Source organism: Coturnix japonica, unplaced genomic scaffold (assembly GCF_054131305.1).
Source record: "Coturnix japonica strain WE unplaced genomic scaffold, WE-NBRP24 Scf048, whole genome shotgun sequence".
NCBI lineage: Eukaryota > Metazoa > Chordata > Aves > Galliformes > Phasianidae > Coturnix > Coturnix japonica.
The window spans coordinates 79,605-93,273 of NW_028188951.1; the positions used below are offsets into that span (position 1 = coordinate 79,605).

Here is a 13,669-nt window from a genome sequence, read left to right on the forward strand (position 1 = left end):
TCTTCTTGAACTTCTGCCTCGAGATGTGCCAGTGCTGCTTTGTAGTCGGTCCTTGTGCTGCTCTGTGACTTTCAGGCTGGAGGAGTGGAACTGTGTGGCCGTGTGGGTGTTAAGTGACAATTGTTTCTCGGCCAAAAGCAGAGTTAGTGAAGGAAGGTGCTTCCTGTTGTGGGGCTGCAGTGTGACAGCCTGATGTTGGCTGCATAACGTGGTTGTGAAGTTGCAAATGAGGGCTGGGGGATAACGCTGTGTGTAGTTACAGGCATCGATGCTTTGGAGCCAAAGTGCCGGATCAATGGACTTTGCAGCTTAGTGCAGCCGTGCTTCAATAAATCATTTGTCAAACAAATGCCATGCTTAAAGATGTGGTTTTATGAACAGTTGGAGCCTAGTGACGTGGCAGGGCAGCTGGTTCTGTGCATTTAGACCTTACAGCACTGATGTGGTGTTAGAAAAACCAGAGCGGAGGGATTCTTTCTGCAAAAGGCTTTTATTGTGCAGCTACCACACTGTGCTCACAGCTACCTCCAGAACCAGTGTTCGGGTGTGATTTTTATTCTGAATTATACGGAAGGCACATTCATGGACACGCATAAAGCTCTTTCCATAGACAGTAAGTGAACATTCCTTTTCTTAGCTCAAATACAGAACTGTACGTTAGCCATCGTAACAGGAATGCCTACAGTGAGGATACAGAGGGACTGAAGTTAATGTACAGAGAAGTAACTTCTAGAGGGATGGAGTGACTAGAAATCCCATATACAAATATTAATACAAATATCTTGTGTATAAAAAAAATCAGCAAATGGATTTGCGTTTTAGTTTCAAATAGAACTTGAATGGAGCTCAGGTAATACAATTAGAGTTATTCCACTTGCATTGCCCCCACCGTTCTTTGATACCGACCCGTCCTAACGATGGAGAATAGAGCAGACCCTGCTGCAAAGGCGCCTGGAGTTCAGAATAGTGATGGCTACTTTTCCAGTGCTGAGTTGGTCCCTCTGAGGTTACCAAAGGCTTAGGAGGAATTGGATGAGCACCGCTGCAGTAATAAGGTGTGACAGGTATCACAGACACGGACAGGTTTGGGATAGGAGGGCAGTGCGAGCTCATTGCTGGAACAGGAGTTGCAGAAGATGTCCCCGCAATTTCTGCAGTGATGCTACGAGCAGAGAGCTTAATTAAGAACAACTGCCTACAAATGAATGGTACCGAGGAGGTATGGCCAAAGCCTTAAGGGTCCACTAATCTCATCCTCACGTTCCATAAGCCCACCCCTTACAGCGCCATTCCCTCCTCTGCAGAGAAATCAACTCAAAGCAGCATGGTCCATATGCAGCTCAACTTCCCAGCTGCCACGAGCTGCTCAGCCCGAGCTGGCCCAGCCACCGGAGCTGCCCTGCTGCCCATCAGCTGCTCTGGCACCTCTGGCAGGTGGGCCCTGCCCTGTTCCTGCAGGCACACACAACTGTCCCCATCCTCTGCAACTGCAAGGCACAGCTCGGCCTGTCAGCTGCCAGTCCTCCTCACACTGAACTCAGCAGGGAATGAGGACAAATCACACTGCAGGAGAACATAACCCACAGCAGCCTCCAGCCAAGGAGAGCCCCCAAGCAGATAAGAAGACATGCTGTTCTTAGGATGGTTAGTTACCTGTTCAGTTACCACGCTCCCAAGTTCTTAGACTGAGGCAGAGTCAGCAAACAATACAACAGCACAACTTCTCTTTCCCGAGAGAAAAAGAAGAAATGCAGTGAACAACGTTACCTTTCTTCTTGAGATAGAGAACTCCTTTTCGCACTGCTTGCAGTGTGTTGCTTCGTCATCTTTCAGCCAGGTGTGACCCTGAGAAATGGGAGCAAAGGGCTCATGTTAGAGGTAAGTACAGTCATAAGGCTTGGAAGCAATTTATCCACATTGTTTGTAATTCTTTTTCCAAAAGCCATCTTTTTAATGTAGGATAAAATAAGAGTTATCTGTGGGGAGCACTGAAGGTGTTAAGTGAATTGCATGTTTAAGCCCAAATATCCACAAAATAATAGAGTACCTTTAGTGCTTTGTTTACTTCTTTAATGTCTTCCATCTTCAACTTAGACCTGGGGGGGGGAAAAAGAAGAAATCCTCATGTCTATTTATTTTTACAAGTGATGCATTTTAAACTTCTTTGTAATTAATTTGAATCCCCGTGCTCCCAGTCACGCCACCCCCAGCTGAGCTCCCAGAACTCACTGGCTGAGATGAAGCCCCATTTCTTGCAGAGCTTGTTCCTGCTCCTCGCAGACTTTCTCCAGCTGCTGTTTCTCCTCTTGCAGTTTTCTCAGCTCCTGTAAAATCAAACACAGAAATCAAGTTTGGGTGCTAAGTGTGACCTGCAGCACACGATGCAAAACACCAAAACAATTCACAAGCATAAACTTCACAAAGCTGCTTATTTCTAAGGGTTCAATTTTAGCTTTAGATGGGGGAACCACCCATGGATTCCCGCAGAGTGAAAACAATGAAATCATTTCACGATATTTACCAGAAAAAAAAGGAAGATTCTCAGGCTTTAACCACCCTTGAGCACAGCCAGAATGCAGCAGTTCTATGCCCACAAATGCAGTGAAAAGCCCATCTAACTCATTTATTCTCAGTGCTTGAACATCGTTTCAAGTCAGCTTTAATTCTGAGCATTGGACATGTCTGCACCATGTGTACCTTTTTCAGTCCTTCCATTTGTTCCAGTTCTGCTTTAAGCAGAGCGGCAGCGTCCTTCTCTCGGTGCAGTTCTCTTTGCAAAGTCTGTCTCTGTTCCTTTTCAGCTTTTAATTCCTTTTCCAGAGTTGAGCTATTTAAAAAATAATGGATTCAGAGGAACTCTAGAGCAGAAAATCATCCCATGGCATTTAATGATATCAACAGTAAGAGAAGAAAACTTGGCCTAAAGAGGACAAAACCTACATCAGTATTCTGCCAAAGGAAAGAACAGAGGTGTAACAGCTGCAGACAAAACCAGCTCATAGTAGTGTTTAGAGATTGCAGGAAACATGCAGTAAAACTGGTGAATAGCCAGAAGGGCAAAAAGAAGCAACACCACCATCTCCACAAATGTCTGATTAACTATTTGTGTTTCAATGGCCACGTCTGAAATGACACTAAGCGCAAACAGCAAACAAAACATTTTAGGTATTACAAGCCTAAGAGGATAAGAACGCCAAATCCCAATTCCTGAGGATGATACACTAAGCCTGCACAGCTGAGCACTGAGAGCACTTCTTAATCAAATAGCAGAAATGAAGGAAAATAGTAATAAAAAAAGGGAGAGCGATGAGATGAAATACCAGTGCAATACCATTTGCCATCCAGCTGGGACATCTGTTGCTGACAGGTGCCAAGTCTGCTGGCGAGCTCCTGCTTCATCTTGTTGCATCTTTCCTCTGCAGCCTGCCTTGCCTTTTCTGCATGCTGCAATCTGCAAAGTAAGGAACACACAGATTTGCTGACAACTCACATTCTCCTCATCTATTCACTGGCATTTTGTTCTGTCCCATTTTTAATGTAGATCTTCACAGAGAGTAGAACTGAAGGTACCAGCAGAGAAAAGAGAACTCCTAGAAAGCTGTTTCTGTAAAACACAGAAGCCACACCTGTGCTTAAAGCAATGTGAACACAGTTTTTAAACATTCTGCCTACATAAGAGCTGTGATTTTCAGCTGAGTCAGTGATGTGCGTGTCTGCTTGGGCACAGGGAACAGAAAGGCAGGAAGAGCAGTAATAGGGAGAAAAGGAAGCAGAGCATTGTGCTGGCACGTATGCCCAGGTGTCTGTAGGAGACGTTTGAGAGTGTTATACTGAGAAATACAAAGCCATTCTATAATGATCTCAGCCAGAACCCTTCTGCTGACCAATGGTATTGAGCTTCTAATTATTACCTCTCTTCCATTTGTTTCATAGCAGACATCATCTCGCTCGTTTTTCCTTCAAAAGAAGATATTGCTTCTGTTTTCTGTTGTAAAGAAGACTCTGCATTCTGCAGGAATAAAGCAGTGGGATATTGCAGACAATACTTGGTAGTTTCCTGAGGTCAGGCAGTCGCTAGATAAAGCCTGTTCAGTTTGTGACACCGTGCCCAGGCCTAACTGCAGTGTACAAACAAAATGCTGGTAATGGCAGAGCAGACACTCCTCAACTGCTCTGTTAAAGAGTTCAGAACAAGGAACTTGATTACTTAAGAGATCAGCTACAAGCCAGAAATCTTCTCTTAAGGAGTCCAAAGGAAGTATCATGGTATATTTCAATGTTACCATTTACGTTACTATTGTGCAAAAGCTGGACTTAAAGGGCATTGTATAGCAGGGAAGAAAAAAAAAACTGCCACAAACCACCAACAAAAAACCTTGGCTTTCTGTCGGTTTAGTGAAACTTGCTGTTTTTTTGGTAAGCAATGTTAAATGTGGTGCAGCTGAGAGGCAGGCTGACACAAAGGGAAGCAGCCGCGGGGCAGTTCTGGGCTGCAGGAAGCAACTGTGTTTTTGAGAGCCTGCTCTTCTGGTGGCCAGAACAAAGACCCTCAAAAGCAGCTTCCTGCCCTGCCAGAGCTCTGTGTTTCTCCATAACATTTCCTGGACGATCTGCAGCACATGGCTCAGCTCAAGGAAAGTCCTTAATTCCAAAAACACCCAATCTCAATATTAGTACCAAAACTTGGACAAAAAGGAAACCAAGCAACTTCTAAAATAGATACTCCCAAGAAAATGGATGCAGCTATAACTGCAGATGCACACCACGTGCATTACCATCACGTCAAGGCCATCGCTGCAGCTGCTCTGCTCTCTGCTATGCACATACCTGGGACTTGTGAAACATCTGCAGGTTAATTGCTTTCACTTCTTCTAACTGTTGGCGAAGTGCAACCAACGTATCTTGTTTTTCATGAGTATCTTTTTCCAGAAGTTTCATGGCTATTTCCATTTCTGTTTTCATTCCAATCTGTAGCTCCAGCTCTTTCTCCAGCTCCTGACAAAGAGATTTCCTAATTACTGCGAGGTAATCACACCAGGGAGAAGTATTCCCCAAACCCATGTAAAACCAGACAGAAATTCTGCATTCCTCTCTTAGGTACAGACCTACAGTGTTACAGAAAGGTTAGGTCTCAATACAGTACGTTAGAAGGAGATAAAGACTATTTCAGCTCTCCAAATCATGGCAGCAGATCTGAGCTCTTGCCCTAAGATGTAGAGCTTGGTGCGCTGCATCTCAGCTATCCCATCTCCTGCAAGCTGGAGCTGGCTTGACTTAACAACACAAACTCGCAGGCCTTGGCATTCATTTCACCAGTCACTGCTTTGCAGGTAACTGTGAAAGTGACTGCTGGCACTCCATAAAGACAGCTGCCTTTCTTTGTGTTCTTAAGTCTTTGCTCTAATAATCCTGGTACACTGTTAAACAGGGAAAGGCCCAGATTCCCAGTACTTTACTGACACCGTAAATGACCTGTGAGCAACATCTTCTTTCTAAATCCATCATGAATTCTGAATAGTTTAGAGAAGTGCACAGCATACATCATATGCTCATAATTCCAGCTCAGAGCAGGCAGTGCTGAACCTACAGGTTGTAGTAAAATGAAAGGTTAGTTTCCTTACCAGCCTAACTTTTTTTTCTTCTTTCAACTGCTTCCAGACATCACTGTACATTTCATCCAGGCCCTGCCGGGACTGCCGGTAAGTATCCAGTTCTACTTTTGTATCCTCTTTTGTTACCTAGAGGAAACAATTGCAAAGGCCACATTAGACCGCGAAGCTACAATTCAGCCGTAACTGAGAAATACTGTTTCAGGGAAGGATTTCTGTGCTATTTCAAGCAAAAGCCAATTGTTCTACAATTAAAAAAGTAGCTGACATAAACAGTCATTTACAATAGTGTGTTAAATGGTGCTCTGTAGCATTCCAGTTCAAAGATGTTCCAAGAGCTCTTAAGTACAAGAGAAACTGCTTATTTTAAGGACCCTCATCTTCAAATCACGGTCTTACCTCAACACTTTTTTCGCTTCGTTCACGAATTAATTCATTTTGTTGTTTTAACTGCTGCTGCTCTTCCTGAAGTGATCCAATCCGGTCAGTTGCTGCTGCAAGCTACGAAAAAAACAGATCTGTATTTTATCACTGCACAAACACGAAACACCAGAAGAAATTCTGAAGTCTGCAGCTCATTTCTCTCTTGGCCCTTCCATTCTTCCCAGAAGCTGCCAGGCCATTTTGCAGCCACACTCACTGTACAGCCTCAACTAATAAGGCCACCAGCATTTATTAACGTGCCCCCTGCTTCATGGCCTCATCACTTATTTTTGAGTGTCACAGTGTAAAAGGCCAAACACAAGCCCAGCTTTGTTATGTGCACTGTTTTTCCTGGTATGCAGTACAAGGCACACGGCAAGCATGGAACTGCTGGAATGTTACGGTATTTTTATACCCCAAAAGGCATTGGATGGTGTATTGTATTAGTTCAGACTGTAGGCATGTAGTCCACGTAATATGAACAATAAAACAACCATCACCTGAAAACAAATATCAACCAAGCAAAAAAAAATCCCTTCTGCCTTTATCACGTGTAATGTTGGCTTTTATTGTGGTTCCCAACTAGGAAAGATTTCCAAACTGAACTATTATTCTTTTATTTTTATCCAGTTTCCATTCTAACTCACACGAGAAATGTGTATAAAAGTGTGTGAGCAGAGAGACAAATCGTGTTCATTAGTGATATGATTAATTTTGAGTGGAGACATCACTGCAAGGAAAAGACCTCGATTAAGGAAATCCTCCATATTTCACTATTATCAACTCAGTCCAAGTTTGTGGTTAATTCTTTGGGTGTTTTGTCTGTGACAGAAAAAAGCAAAGATACAATTAACAGCCAGACACAAACCTCTTCCTGCAGCTTTGAGTTGGTCTTTTCTAAGCAGTCTATTTTGTTCTGAAGATCTGTGACTGTGCAACTGCATCGAGAAAAAAATAATGCATGAAAACAATACAAGTGCCAACGTTCAGCATTTATTCCTGTTTACAACCATACTTTTATCATCTGGTATTTGCTAACAATGAACTATTTCATTATGACAGCTGTTCTGGCTCAGCTTTTAGTCTAAACACATCTTCAATACTGCAGTGGTTAAGTGAAGCCAACTATCAGCACTGAGCAGCTATATAAGAACACATCTCCATCTAAAGGATGGACTTTGAGATGTTTCTTCAAGAGAAAACTGCCACAAATCCATCTCCAAAATCCTCTGTTGACCATTAGCAAGTTTCAGAACAGCCAACTATAATACAAAACTTACTTTCTGCCATGAGAAGAGTATGATTACAAAATGAAAAGTTATTGGCAAAGAATCAGAAGAGAGTTCATCATCAGTGAGAAGTGTGCAAGAATGACAGCAAAGACATTTAAAGCTGTAAGGAAAAGTGACTGTGCACTAGAGCAGTCCTACCTCAGATGCCGGTTCAATTCTTCTACATAATGCTTCTGGTCAAGGACAGCAGTAATGCCTCCATCTCTAATTGTAAAGCAAGAATTTATTGACTGAGAAGAAACCGCTCTTCATTTGAAACTGTTAATTTGTAGGAAGGTTTTCAGCATGGACTTGCAAATCTTTGTTATAGAAATACTTGTGTTTGAGCAAGGTCAGGAAGCAGTAACAGCATCGCTCAACACTTCCAGTAAAAATACTTCTGTTCTCCATAACTGATATCTCCCACAGAAACAGCTCCTTAATGGAGCACATTACTGAAATAGAGCTTAGAAATCAAGCAGTGACTTAACAGAGGCGCCCTGGCACAATATGTCTCCTGAAAACATCCACATTTTGGGTGTTATTAAGTTGGTGCTGGCTCAAGACAGATTCTTCACACCATGTTGTTGCCAAGGGATCAACTATTGCTGCACTTTTGTTTAGCTAGTAAAACTACTTAGGATTCTCTTTTTTCATTAATAAGAAGCAGATATCTGTAGCACTGATGTGCTCCTACAGATCATCTGATGGACTTGTTCTTAAAAACTAACAACAAAACCCAACAAAACCCAGACAATGTTGGATCACTAATCCGCCATACGTACTGTTTGCCATCACTGTCTTGTGTTTCCTTAAGGTACAGGGAAAAATCGATCACTCCAACCTGAAAAACATATTTAAGAAATTAACATGCTTTCACAATGCACTTCCGAGTAGCTGAAGGCATTTCTTTATATTTGGAAGAAAAGCAAAAATCTGAAAGTTCAGATTTGGAAGGGCAGATAATGCCTATATCCTTCACAAGCAAAGCCGGCTTCTAGGCCAGTATTTGTGAATAACAAAACCACCATATTTGGTGCACCCAGCTTAGCTGAGGTTATTTTTGACAGCATTTCCATAAACTGCTGCTGAAGGAGATGGATACTTTCATACTTGTCAGTGTGGAAACATGACAAGCTTCTATATGGGACATACCTGACACTCCTCCTTCCCCCAATCTAAGGAAAACCACCACTCACCCTCAAAACCAAAGACCCCATAGGTCCTTAGAGTGATTGTGACATGTCTCATGTATTTAGCTCAGTCCATCTAATGTTTGGTTTTTTATACAAGGAATTCAAATGTCCACTTACAAAAGCAATGCCAATCCACATAACAGATTTAGGAATTTGAGGCTCATCTCTGTAAAGTATTTATCAGAGTGCTTAATTCAACTCAATTATTTTAAGGATTGACCACATTTAAACTAAATCTTCACCTGGGAATCCAAGTCTTCTCCTTTCAAGCAAAGGTTGGCATCAATAACATTCAGCCCAACTAAGAGACCCACAATGACTGCTCCCTCCTCCTCCATCATCAACGCATCAGGTTCATAAAATTCACTGGAAGAAATAAGATGAATTACGAACATCATAATTATAATAGTTCACTGCAAGAACAACAAACAGCTTATTCCCTTACAGACTGCAAGAACAAGCTCAAAGTTAAGTGGGTCAATTAATGACCTTTTACTACAGCAATGCAAGCATTCAGTGAATGCAAGGTATTGGTGTTACCTTAATAGATGTTTATGGTCCAAAAGCACTTTCAGATAATCTGCCAGTTTCTTTTGCATGAGCGCCAGGTAAAGCCAAGCCCTTCCTCTTCCTACAGCAGTCCTATAATGAAACAAAGGTTTTGGTAAAGGCAAAATGTTTACATAGACCTGTGCAATTGAAAATTCTCTCTCTACAAATGGAGATGAAGACACTTATTTACTGAATTAATTAAAACCCCAAAGGAAATAGTTTTGTGACCAGAGCAAGAGAAGCATTTGATTACATTCTGTTGTTCCAGTGTCAGAAAAGTAAACTGTAAAATCTTCCTAAGTCAGAAAGCCCAACGTATATCCAGCTAATGCCAGAACCCAATTGCTGATATGTTCTGAGAGTGAAACTACCCTGAGACCTCAAATCAAATGCACAGACACACAAAGTTGGACAGAGCCATAAAAGTGATGGGAACAAGTGGAAAGAACACACCTGGGAGGATCCTGCAGTCATTTCCAGCAAGCTTACAGATGTTTTGTAATGCTGTTTTTGAACGTGACTGCATTGCTTGGAACAAGAGCAGAACATTTTGAGACAGCCCCTTATCTCTGGTTGCACTCAGTGCCTCCTACACACTCTGTTTTTCCCTTTGGAACGAGATCTCATTAATGAAGAAACCACTCAAGGATTGTATTTCCCAGCACTGTAAGCGAAACACAGAACTCCCGACAAGGAACTTACTTCAGCTCTGGCAGATTCTTAACACTAGTTGCTATATCCGACGCTTCAGGACAAAGCTTTTCCACCAGCTCCAAAGGACCAAAGAATGATTTGTTCTGTCCAATGAAGGTCTTCTTGGCTACAGGGAGCACACAGAGAAGTTTGCGGTGAGAACCAAGAGCCTCCCACCTGCATTGCACAGCCACAAACCTTGACCCTCACACACGGACAGATAAGGAGCCACAAAGACAAACAGACATGGGACTTTGACAGGCTGAGGGAGTTGGGTTTGTTCAGCCTGGAGAAGAGAAGGTTGCGGGGTGACCTCACAGCAGCCTTTCAATACCTGAAGGGAACTTACTCCCAGGAGGGGAGTAAACTCTTGGAAAGGGCTGATAATAGCAGGACATGGGGAAATGGTTTTAAGTTGAAGGAGGGAAGATTTAGGTTGGATGTTAGGGGGAAGTTCTTCACTAGGAGAGTGGTCAGGCCCTGGAACAGGCTGCACGGGGAGGTTGTGGATGCCCCGTCCTTGGAGGTGTTCAAGGCCAGGTTGGACGGGGCCCTGGGCAACCTGATCTAGTAAAGGTGTATGTTTGGTGGCCCTGCCAGGCAGGGGGGTTGGAACTACATGATCCTTGAGGTCCCTTCCAACCCGGGTCATTCTGTGACTCGTCAGCTGACACAACACACACACACACACACAGCCCATCCCGTCCCATCCCATATCGCACCTTTCAGGCCGTGTTTCAGGCAGTGCTCCAGCACCACGAACAGCTGCTGCAGGGGAGGGAAATCGGAGTCCAGCGTGCGGCCCAGGCTCAGTGCCGACTGGATGAGGGTTTTGATGCTCAGCTTCATCATGTTCATGAGGTTGGCTCTCTCCTCCATGCCGTGGTACCTCGCAGCCGTGTCTATCAAATCACACAAGCCGTGTTTACAGACTCTCTCCCGTAGCGCTGCGCCACGCGCCGCGGCCCAACCCCGACTGGGGGCGCTTCAGGCCAGGCCCCTTCTGCCCCGCGTTACCATGGCAACAGCAGCCCCCAACAACCCTCAACTCTCGCGAGATACAGCGCGTCGGGCGCCATGTTCCAAACAGTCGGTGCGGGCGGAGCTGTGCGCACACAGAGAATGGGGGGGAGCGGCTGCAGCTACCTGAGAGCGGGGCAACACACAGCAACGATACAAGCGAACCCGCAACTAACAGCCAAAACCATCACAGCACACAAGGTGCTGCCCTCCCAAGCCTGGCTCTGTCACACCAATAGCAAAGCTGCTCCCGATGCCTGTGACTGAGCATCACAAGGGCATTTGGATTTTAAAGTCAGGGCAGACATTAAGGACAGAGAAAAAAACCTGACTAGAGACAGGAAATCTGTTTAGATTTGTTTAGATATTGAGGTGTTCAGCAGCTGAATATATATTGCTGTGCTGTTTCCTGAACTTGAATTTTTACTTATGAGGGATATTCTGCTTGCAAGCCTTTCTGAAGAGATGCATGTATATCGTATTACCCACAAGACTTAAAAAATGAATACTATGCATGAAATGATCCGTATGAACAGAGGTTTCAACTGAACAGCACTGTTGGAAGGGTTTGTGTTCAGTTCAATAACTCCAACAATTGCTTCACCTGTTGGACAGGTCACACCTTTTGCAAACTACGTACAGGTTGGTGCCTGCAGAGCTGCCAGGTGTCAGCAGCTTGGCCAGCTCAGCCTCAAAGACCAGAAACTCAATTGTGTAAGGGCCAAAGATCCCAGCTGCTGTGCTGTATCTTTACTAGCACGTTATCTGAGTGTCTCACTCAGTTCAACTGATCCTAACATCACTTTGACGCTCCATGCTTTGTTACCATACACAGTTCCACACGCCTTGAAGTAGGAGAATGGCATGAAGAAAAGGTCAGTTCTCCATCTTTTGGTCTTTAAGACAGTCTTTCTTGATTTGCATTCTTTCAATTTGCATCCCCTGCCTGCCCAGACAGGCAGAACAGTTTCTTCAATGGCACAAAATGGGTTTATGATGTGCCTTCCCCTCCTGTGTCCAGCTGGCTGCATAGTGTGCAGCAGAGTTTACATGTGGCCATAAGATCTTTAGTAGGGGGGGGGGGTGATATAAAATCCATACAAAAAGATGGCAGCAGTTGTTACTTTTCCACATATAATCTTGCAGGCTAGAGATTATTTCTTAAAAACATGTTGTTTAAACCAAATGGTGCTTGGCCAAAGTTAACACGAAAGTGCTTTATACAGGAGGGCAGAACATGTGTGAGGTGTGAACAGACACCGGATCAGCCCAGCTAAGTTTAGTGAGTGTAGAGGCAGAATCAGAACTGAGGCTGTTCAGGACAGGATTCACCTTGAGCTCTGAGCAATTTTCACACCACAGATATTCTATCAGCAGTAAGTTACTGCACCAGGCACTGATGGCTCATCCTCAGACAAGTGCAGCTTGAATAAATAATATTCCAAATCATATTCAAAGCAAAAAGATCAGAACCAGGCAGTATAACTAAGGCAGCCACAGAGCCATCGAGCCTGCAGCCTGATGGTAACTTACACCTCCTGTGTTTGAATGGGTTTGTTTCTGTATTCTAAGTATTACTGAGATTTAACTTCCATAAGGATCCCACTTATCATTCAGTCTTAAGAGAGCTCTTCCACAAATCCCTGCTTGCTGCAGCCCTGAATGCAATGCTCAATAAAGCAAGCAGTGATTAGTGAGATGAAATTAGTCAGTAACCGGTGTGACTGTCTGTCCTGCTGACATGGAGCTGAGCAGGAAGCAGCATCATGCCCTGCAGGGAGGGACCAGGCTAATGCTGCTCAGGGCAACTTGGGGCAGGAAGGGAATGGAGAAAAGCCAGCTGCACCACAACCACCAGCACATCCCAGGGTGCTACAAGAGCTATAAGATCTACAGGAGCTATAGGAGCTATAGGAGCTATAACAGCTGTAAGAGCTATAAGAGCTACAAGAGCTATAAGAGCTATAGGAGCTACAAAAGCTATAAGAGCTATAACAGCTGTAAGAGCTATAAGAGCTATAAGAGCTATAAGAGCTCGGGGTTCTGGTTCTATTCTAACTTCTCCACCTGCACTGCCTGCATGCTCTTGCTTAAAGAAACAAGCACAGCATTAGATTAAAAAACAACCAAACCAAACACCCTAAATTCAAAGTAAGACTAAAGCATCACGCCACTTAACGCCACTTACGGGAGCTAAACTTATTTGTGCCGCATAAAAGCAAGTGTACTGAATAGACATAGCCATACTTGTCTTCGCTGTGCTGTCATTGCTGACTGCTTTGGATATGAGTCCTACCGAAGCCGCAGACTTCAGAGCGCTGCCGTAGCTCAGCGCCAGGTTTTCGGAGGCTTTCTTTGCCAGCGACAAGATGGGCGCAGACCACTTCGCTTCCTCCTTTTCCTTCTCCACGTTTCTCAGCTCGGCTGTGTCAGGTACCTGCGTTTTGTCGATGATCTCAAAGTCTTCCTTCATCCCCGCCGCCCCGGCCGCCATCTTGTGTTCCTCACATGACTGCACGCACGGCCGCTTGTTCCGCCCCGTCCCGCCTCGTCTGGTCCCTCAGGTCGGTGTGAGCTGCTGTCACTGCCGGCACAAAGCAGCCGGGTAAATCAGGCTGATCATTAATGTGTCTGGGCTGTGCTTGGTAGGAGAGATTCATTGCACAGGGGAACTGAAGTGACCAGGACCCCAGTATGAACGTTGAGCCTTAGAGGGTGTCCCAGATATTGATGGTGTCGTGTTGCTCATTCTGCTGTGAGGCACACAGAGAAATCACTTACTCAGTTGTATGATATTGTGTATTAAATTTCCTGCTACACAAGCTTCTTTCTTTTCATCCCCCCTAAAAAAGGGGAGAGGGAATAGGAAAGCTGGAGATCATCACAGCAAAACAGATCTTCATGT

The 13,669-nt window shown here is 44.3% G+C and overlaps 1 protein-coding gene across 3 annotated transcripts; it reads right to left on the reverse strand.

The window, feature by feature from the left end:
* Positions 1–471: 471 nt before the first annotated feature.
* Positions 472–13,278, reverse strand: RUFY1 (RUN and FYVE domain containing 1). Of its 3 annotated transcripts, none has more exons than XM_015875702.3 (18): positions 13,202–13,278; positions 10,467–10,646; positions 9,754–9,871; positions 9,040–9,141; positions 8,742–8,865; positions 8,089–8,147; positions 7,463–7,528; positions 6,901–6,970; positions 6,009–6,110; positions 5,622–5,738; positions 4,828–4,995; positions 3,912–4,009; positions 3,332–3,451; positions 2,698–2,827; positions 2,230–2,324; positions 2,048–2,096; positions 1,768–1,845; positions 472–1,162 (listed from the first exon to the last, which is right to left on the reverse strand). In XM_015875702.3, the coding sequence occupies exons 2-18, from the start codon at positions 10,621–10,623 to the stop codon at positions 1,019–1,021; spliced, it is 1,797 nt and encodes a 598-aa protein (XP_015731188.2). In that variant the 5' UTR covers positions 10,624–10,646; positions 13,202–13,278; the 3' UTR covers positions 472–1,018. The 3 variants fall into 3 exon arrangements, with proteins under 3 accessions (XP_015731188.2, XP_015731186.2, XP_015731185.2); XM_015875700.2 differs by having other exon boundaries at positions 13,061–13,278; XM_015875699.3 differs by having other exon boundaries at positions 13,012–13,278.
* Between the last annotated feature and the right edge of the window lie 391 nt (positions 13,279–13,669).